Here is an 8,557-nt window from a genome sequence, read left to right as displayed (position 1 = left end):
TAAGTTCCGCTTTCAGCATGACACCCTATCTCTTTGGTATACAGAGAAGGATGGAGAAGTGCTATTTCGTTGGAGCACAAGGTTCTTAACATTCGCTAACTACAACAGCGGGTACACCATGGCAGTTAACTACGCCTACCTACTGGTTCTCTACAGTCTACTTTGTCTGGCCGATGAAGGTACCAACTTCACAGTTTCTGTGGCTGAAGATGCCAAGATTGAAACAGCCATTGTCAGCTTGCCGCGTTTGTTGGGAACGGAGAAAGCGGAACTTCCGTGTGCAATGATGGAGGGGGATCCCTATGGCCGATTCTTTGTGAGTAACAACTGTACAATTTTGGTCGTCAGGCCGCTGGACTGGTCTGTACAGTCAGAGTACCTTTTAAAACTACTTGTTGGTGGGCAAGAACACACCGACAACCATGTCGTCAGGATCAGGGTAAATGTGAAAAACGTTCTGGGCTATCCTCCTGTGTACAACGAGACGTGTGGAACACCAGTCAATCCCAGGGGAAACCAGACTGGGGAATTCCTATTTAGTTTTTCGCTAAGTATAGAAGCTGAGACAACTGACGGAGATGTTATTTTCTTTGAGAAAGGGATAAGCAAGCCTCTTGAGAGATGGGACATGGACGATCATAAGGTAATCATCACAGAAGAGAACAATTGCGAAGTTCGTCTAGCGATTGGGATACATAGTTTCAACGACATCGCAAATGTACTAGAAATATGGGACGTGCTGGAAAGAGACGACGATTGGAAAGTTACGTCTTGTCAGGCGGAGACTGCCTTACAGCCAGAGCTGTCAGTTGTGCTTTTAGACAACAGAAACTGGCCTTACTTACAACAGCTTCAGGTTTCAATCCCTCAAGCCATGGAGAAACTTCAACATCCTCGTGTGGTCTTCTATCTTTCACTTGATTTTCCAGCGAAGAGCAAAACGCTCTATAGATGTAAGTTTCCGAAACTGCGTCACCCACTCAGTCTTTCGATAAGTCGTCGTCGTCAAGAAACATTAAGTATACGACATCTTCAAACACTGACTGTGGATTTTAACCCGATCGGCTGTGCTCCCGAAAGATATGGCCTTCTTTGTAATCAAAACTGCATCTGTAAGAATGGTGCCCGCTGCCATGGCTTCAACGGTGCCTGTAAATGTACAGACGCCTGGCAAGGTGTCGCTTGTGACATTCCAAAGCCCGGCGTTTCCGCCACGACGACACCTAGTGACCCTTCTGATGTCTACATTTCCGCAAACCTCACGGTTCACTGTAAAGTTCACCACGTCAAAGCCACTAAGTTATCATTACGACTTCCAAACGGGTCTGAGATCGTTAGAAAGAACTCATCTCGATTAGACCAAACTCTGTTGAACATACAGCCCAGAGACAATGGTCCCTACATGTGTAAAGTATGGGACGCCTACGGAAAGGTCTTCAACGCAACCGTTGTACTTGACATTGCTAAGTGTCCACCTAATAGAAAAGGCGAGTTCTGTGATGAGACGTGTGACTGTCTGCGTGGCGTCACCTGTGACTGGAGATCTGGCTGCGTCTGTTCCGCGGGCTGGACAGGAACCAGGTGTCAGGCCACATGTCCGAACGGCACGTACGGCGAGCGGTGCCGAGAGGAGTGTCGCTGCCGAAACGGTGCAAGCTGCAGCCCTAGCGACGGCAGGTGTACCTGCGCGGCCGGTTGGTACGGCTGGCAGTGTGACGTACCTTGTCCTAAGTACAGGCACGGCCTGAGGTGTCAGCAGGTGTGCACCTGTAAGAACAACGCCACCTGTCACAACATGGACGGCACCTGCACCTGCGTGGCGCCGTGGACAGGGAAGAATTGTGACCAAGTCGAAGAGCAAGATCAGGCGATGCGACTGGAACCACTGCTCGAAATCTTTGTCCCAATCGGCGCCGTTATAATTTTGGCTGCTTGTGTAGGGGTCATACTGTACAAGAAGATGCACCTGTGCGGCGTTCAGGCCGGACAAGACGACGAGACGGAAGCCTTTCTGGAGATGGAGCAGGTGGAGGCAGACCTGGCACAGACCGTCCGGCCGGGCTGGCTCAGCCGATGGGGTAAGACCAGGCGGCACCTCACACTTGGTAAATTGGTAGATATGGGGATGTTTGGACAAGTCATGGAGGCTAAGCTCAAGACTCACGCCGGGGACATCACCGTTGCTGCCAAGGCGGTTCGCAGACGGGACATCCAATGTTATCGCAACTTCTACAGAGAGGCGGCCATTTTGGTAGCCGTGCATGAAGACCAACATCACGACAACATCCGCTCCAACATCATTCAATTGTTGGGATTCATCAACGAGTCGACCCACAAGTATATCCTCATGGAATACGCTTCCAACGGTAACCTGTTACGTTTGCTGCGACAGGCACGAAGACAAGACGGACCGCAGTCTCTCCCACGTCATCTCCGCTATGCCGTGCACATTGCCCGCGCTCTTCAGGAGCTCCAACGCCTGGCGCTCACACACCGGGACGTGGCCGCTCGGAACGTCCTCATCACTGCTCACCACGTGGCCAAGTTGGCCGACTTTGGACAGGCCCGCGACGTCTACACCGCTGTCCAATACGTGCCTGATGATAAACACGGCATAGAACAGTCTGCTAAGCCTAAAGACAACGTAAAGAATGAAGTATTTCCCCTGAACTGGACGGCTCTGGAGTCATTAGAGACAGGTGAGTACACCTGTCAGAGTGACGTGTGGTCCTTCGGCGTGCTGCTGTGGGAGATCGTCACCATGGGACAAGAACCGCGTTACCATGGCAACGACCAACCCACCTGCCAACAGCTCGTACGGACCCTCCGGAGGGGAATCCGGCTCAGAAGGCCTCCGGGATGTTCCGGAGAGATGTATGACGTCATGATGTCGTGTTGGCGGGAAAGTCCACCAACAAGACCGGGTCCGGATGTGGTCGAGATGAAACTCTTACAACTGCGGAATGCGATGATTACAGTAAGGGAAACGACTGTCTGAATTGTCAAAATTGATGTTCAGCTATTTTTTTTTGCCCAACCTGTATTTGTCAAGAAGTGTTCTGACTGTGAGCTGATTCAGTGATGCCAGCATGCATCATCACAAGTATTGTGCTAATATACATTGTACATAAGTACTAATATACCTATATAAGTGGAAATTTCTCTTCCTGGTGTAAAACAATTGTTTTACCAAAATAGTACCTATAAGAAAATTTGCGTAGATAAATTTTATAGAAAGCCATATAGAAAGCCATTACGAAGACGCATCAGAAATGTTACTTATGCTGTCAGAATTTATTTTAGTAGGATAAGAATTCAATACAATGTCCTATATATAGATCTATGGTTTGGTAAAGCACACTTCATAGGAAGGCTTTTAACTTTGGTTCATTGTGATTAAGGTATCCTATTATACTTTTTTTTATAGCTGTCCCCTTTAGGAAAAGATACTAGTGTGTCCTGCAATGCGCTTCTTATAAAAGTGCCATAAAAGAACATTCAAATAGCGCACAAAGTTTCAGAAAGCGCACAAATTGGGTTTAACTAAAGTCAGCTTGTACTAAACCATGTATACTGTGAGCAAGTTAAGCCTTGTGGTATTGAACAATATATACACACATGTACATATGTGTTTGTACCTTGAGAAACAGTTTTTGCTAAAAGTAGCTCTTTCCATACGCTGCCAGCATATAACTCATTATGAGGTTAATTAGAACTTTAGGTCACTTTGTGACGATACACATTGAACTAACTAACCCCTGGATACTAGTAGCAAGTTATACAGCACAATTACTGCTATTGAGTGGACTCCTTTACAATGCTCCTAAGGTCCTGTAGAAGCAACCCCTATCTGTATGGGTTCTGTTCTTTTTAAAATACACACACATGTAGTCAAGATCTTAACTAGCAAATGTTCAGCACTTGTGCTGCAAAGGTTTTTTGTTGAATAAACCATTCTCTCTAAACCATTCTCTCTTTCACAGCCGTTTTGAAAGTATGTTTTCGTCAGTTATGAATTTCTTCTCAGAATTCCTACAGAATTCTTATGGTTTCCATTTTCACCAAAATGGATAAAATTTGTTAATTCTAACTACTCCATCAAATCCATGGAAGATGTAGACCAACTAAAGTACAAACAAGGACCATGGCCATTTTCTTCACTAGGCCACAAAATATATGATGAACAAGAAAGGAATATCATTATAGTCCAGCTGCCATGAAGCCAGAATCTAAGCATCCAAAGATGATTTCATAGTCTTTCCCCATGTACAAAGCAACAATAAAAAAAGTTCTGTGAAATGTTTGTTTTAGCTCCTAACAAAAACAGCACAAAAAAGAACTTGTACATTCAGTGGTAGCGTGCGTAGTCCAGTGGTTAGCAATCCTGCCTCTGGACTAAGAGGTTGGGAGTTCGAATCTCGGCTGTTGTCGCTCACCAGACATGCACGCTACTGTTTAGGATCGCAGTCCTTAGGACGGGACGTTAAGCCGCGATTCACTGTTCATTGTGTTTGTCGAGAAGAGCTAGGGGAATTTCCACGGTACAATGAACCTGTAAATACTGTACATAGCGTCTGTCTTCTCTGTCACGACCAGTGGAAGAGTAGCTCTTCAGTGAGCTAAACTGGTTCGAGATCACTTTCATTTCACTTTAGTGGTCCCCTAGAGTGAAGACCTCATAGTCAAGAACGTTGAAGTAGTAATCGCCCATGAGTATACTACAGGAGGCATGGTCTCCGTTGTAGGAGTGTGGTAAGTTAGAGTAACACTCGGTGCCTGTGTGACAGTTGTTAGCGATATAAAGGTCCGCGCCCGCTCCGAAGATAGGTCCAAAACTGTAGAACAGAGTGAAGATCTGTCATAAGTCATGGTACTCAAATCACCAGGCCTTAAAAACTTATAAAAGGTAGACAACAGGGCAAACACTCAAAGCATAATGCTTGAGAAAAGTATAAAGCTTTTTTGCTAGCAAATAGTGCGATAAAGCTTTTTTTGCTAGCAAATACATGTAGTGCAGATCGTAAAATGCAGTTTTGCAATGACTAATTATGTTTACCAAAGGAAAACATATTGTTTTTACTACATTTCCTCTTCTTCTCCAAACCAAAAAGGTCAATGACCTGAACTGTCTGTTACCATGGTAACTAGTGTTGGGTTAGATCATGTTGTAATTTTATACCAGGAGGGATTTAGACTCCTGTCTGAGCATACATTATGAATGTGTTTGAGTAAGAATTAACAGAGCAGACCATACATGTATGTGAAGGTAAACATTATGCATTTGCTTTGCAAATTTCACCTTTCTAGTTAGGCCTTACTTCTTGTTACAAATGTGGCAGCTGTGCAAGACTTTCAAGCTTAAATAAAGTAAGACTTCTCCCCATACTGGGTAATGCTGGGGAGTTCATATATCAAATATAATATATGCATGTCTAATGCTACTACGCATTGTACAGCTGCATACCGTAGTAGTAGTATTAGCAAAGCAACTAGAGGTTCCAGTGTAGCAAACTGGAGGCGGGTAAAAGTTTGGAACCTTAGGGAACCTATTTCTTTCCATGAGATTGATAATGATTTGGTCATTGCTAATCTTAAATGTTTTATCTCTTGACCTACTACATGCTTGTTGTTGCCAGCAAAACTTTGGATACATGCACCCTTTGCAGACAGTTTAAAGGCCATGACCCTTTGATATCTCTGGTCAGAACTTACTTTGGATGGTGTGATGTAGCGAACTTTTTGTTGACAATGTTGAAACGTGTTGGCTCCACCCCTTGTTGGTTTACAAGTGTGAACAGAAAGGCCCTAAAGGAGACAAGAGTTAAATTCAACATGTAGACATGTAGACATGTTTCCAAGCTTTAAACTTTGCATTATCCTAGTACAGTATTTTGGTAATTAAAATATAGTAACTTATTACCTAACAGAAATTCCTTACTTTGTACAAATTAGTTTCTAGTATACTTAGATTTCTGGAACCCATAATACAAGACATATTTCACAGGTCAGAAAGAGTAGACTTGGAGGTCAAACTACACGTACAACAGGTCTAGACTTTTGACACATTAGTGCCATTGGAAATACATGTAAACTGGCTAAGAATATCAACCATTAACAACAATAGATCTAACAGGTTTAGCAATTTAGATATTGTCCTTACCTGTCAGAAGCGATGTACTTGCCCTGAGCAGGGGCCTTACTTGTCCAGGGAACATCACTGAAGCCCCCGCACACATTCCCCTTGTGGCCCTACAGCAATACAGAGTACAGGGATTACATGGCTGTACTAACTACATTGTACATGTACATGTACATCAAGATTCTAGACTGATAATGCATTTTTGAGATGCAGTAATAGCAACAACCACTAGGTGGCACTTTAATGTGCTAGGTCAGACAAGGATGTCCTTTGCTCAAGACAGAGAGAAAGAAAGGTGCAGGAAGAATCTTAATACCAAATTTCAAAACTCCTGATGAGAATTGCAGTCCACTGGATGGGATGTAAAGTAGAGGTCCCATGTTTGAGGAGAGTCACACCTTGATCTGAGCATATTAAAAACCCCATGATAAGAGTAGGGGCCTGTCCCAGTGGATCAAACTTTCAAAGCTTGTACTTAGTCTTTAGATACTGACAGGCACAAATTAAAGTCTGGTGATATACTTTGAGACTAGCCTGGGTGCCATCCTCCTTAGTATTCGCCTGCTCCCTAATGTTGCTAGCTACCACGGAGTCTGGACTTGCTGACATATGTAAGACAACAAAGTCACATGAATAATGGAGGCGCGCCATTGGCTGTTGCTCCTGATCAGGTTCAGCCAATCAAATGAAGCCCTGCTGCTCGGGCTAGCTCATTACGTGACGTCATCACCAGACGTTACATACATGTATGTCAGCAAGTCCAGACCCCGTAGTAGCTAGCGACATTAGGGGCGGGCGAATACTACGGAGGATGGCACCCAGGCTAGACTCAAAGTAAATTATCACCAGTTTAATTTGTGCCTGTCAGTATCTAAAGACTAAGTGCAAGCTTTGAAGGCTTCCCAGAGAGAAACAGAGAACTGACCAGGATAAGGACAATGGTGGGACTGAAGCCGTCACAGTTCTGGTGGAATGCATCGGCCGTGTAGCCATCTCTGGAAGCCTTGTATAACAGTCTCCACTCCTGTTTACTGTCCCCGTACCTGGTGTAAAACACAAGAGTCAAACATCTCATAACAACACTGTGTAATGCATTGATCAAGCTATGAAATCTTGTACTCTGCAGTTTGAAAGGAAGTTGCTAGGGGGCCCAAAACATGCATAAGTCCATCAGACTTACATGTACAGACAAACTTTAAATCAGATCAAACTGATTTGAGGGAGTAAGATCTTTAAAGGTGAAAAAAAGATCAATGTTAGTTATTGATAACCATCCTTAAAACTAAGTTTATAAAGCTACAGGTTACTACAAATTTCCAAACTTGTTCCAATGCAAAAAAAGTCAAAAAACATTTGAGCTATGATTCACTGAAATGAAAATAAGGACACCAACATGACTGCAGATACAACATCATGTTTTCAATCTACTTATGTCATGCCCCGACTCTATATCTACTTACTTAGGCCAATATATATGTAGTGCCTTACAAAAGAGAGAAAGAATTGTTAAGACATAGAAACACTTTTAAACAGTTTTAAAACGTACGCTTATGTCAATACCCCGTTTAGGTTCATATTAGATAGTAATTACTAACAGTTTCTTAGAATAGATTTACTGCATTGATCACATTATCATTGTCAGTGTTGCAATACATTGTACCATGTACAACTGTCAAGCAATAAAGTTCATTCATTCATTCATTGTAAAAAGGCTCCATTGAGGCAGAACTTTACCATTGGTTGAGCACCCTCTGTAGAGGTAGTCTCTCCCTGCTCAGTATGTCTGTTCCTTTGAAGAGTTTGTGGGAGACTCGAGGAGTCAGTCTCCTGTCTCGGCTGTTTTTCAATCCTGTGGGCACGGCCGCAATACGATACCTGGGAACAAAACATAACAATCTTGAAGAAAAATAAACTGTTCTCCAACTCAGAAAGAAATTAACTCAGAAATTTTTGACTGAATCGCTCAGTCTTTATCAGCTTTAGGCCACACCAATTTAATTTGTTGGTTCTCGGATTCGCCTCTTCGTTTTTTTCTGATTTGCAAAAAAAAAAATTGATTCTGGTCCTGAATCAACTGAAAAATGCTCATGTTTTGCCCCCCAACAGTTGAGGAAAGTCCTTTTCTTCCTAGTTGTTACAGTTTTCCCATCTATCATTGCAGTGATTTGATTAAAAGTTCAAAATTCAATGTTTAAATTTTAACCCAGCCTTTTGTGTTGACTTCATGGCTCATTTTGTAGCATTTAAGCCTATAATAGGATGCCTAGACCTGTTTTTATTTTTTTTTTTTTCGCCCTGTCGCTTCATATTTTTTCTGAAAAAATCCGAGAACCAACAAATTAAATTGGTGTGGCCTTATGACCCAAGTGACTTTTAGCCACATGTACCGTCAGCACTGCGTCACAGTTCTTCGGAAGT

At 43.2% G+C, this 8,557-nt stretch overlaps 2 protein-coding genes across 2 annotated transcripts in view; one reads left to right on the top strand and one right to left on the bottom strand.

Moving 5' to 3' along the window:
• Positions 1–50: 50 nt before the first annotated feature.
• Positions 51–2,998, top strand: LOC109479521 (tyrosine-protein kinase receptor Tie-1-like). The gene has a single exon (XM_019781505.1). The coding sequence runs from the start codon at positions 119–121 to the stop codon at positions 2,996–2,998; it is 2,880 nt and encodes a 959-aa protein (XP_019637064.1). The 5' UTR covers positions 51–118.
• A 1,653-nt stretch (positions 2,999–4,651) lies between these two features.
• The window catches only part of LOC109479238 (BTB/POZ domain-containing protein 19-like), a 17,884-nt gene continuing 13,978 nt past the window's right edge, over positions 4,652–8,557 (bottom strand). The window contains exons 7-11 of the mRNA XM_019781170.1: positions 7,874–8,014; positions 7,065–7,182; positions 6,161–6,249; positions 5,713–5,805; positions 4,652–4,835 (exon numbers count right to left, since the gene is read on the bottom strand). Coding sequence (XP_019636729.1) covers positions 4,652–4,835; positions 5,713–5,805; positions 6,161–6,249; positions 7,065–7,182; positions 7,874–8,014 — 625 coding nt within the window. The remainder of the gene's footprint in view (positions 4,836–5,712; positions 5,806–6,160; positions 6,250–7,064; positions 7,183–7,873; positions 8,015–8,557) is intronic.

This window comes from Branchiostoma belcheri, unplaced genomic scaffold (genome assembly GCF_001625305.1).
Source record: "Branchiostoma belcheri isolate BF01 breed outbred unplaced genomic scaffold, Haploidv18h27 scaffold107, whole genome shotgun sequence".
NCBI lineage: Eukaryota > Metazoa > Chordata > Leptocardii > Amphioxiformes > Branchiostomatidae > Branchiostoma > Branchiostoma belcheri.
The sequence above is the reverse complement of the archived record's forward strand: the minus strand, read 5'-3'. Positions and strand labels throughout refer to the sequence as shown.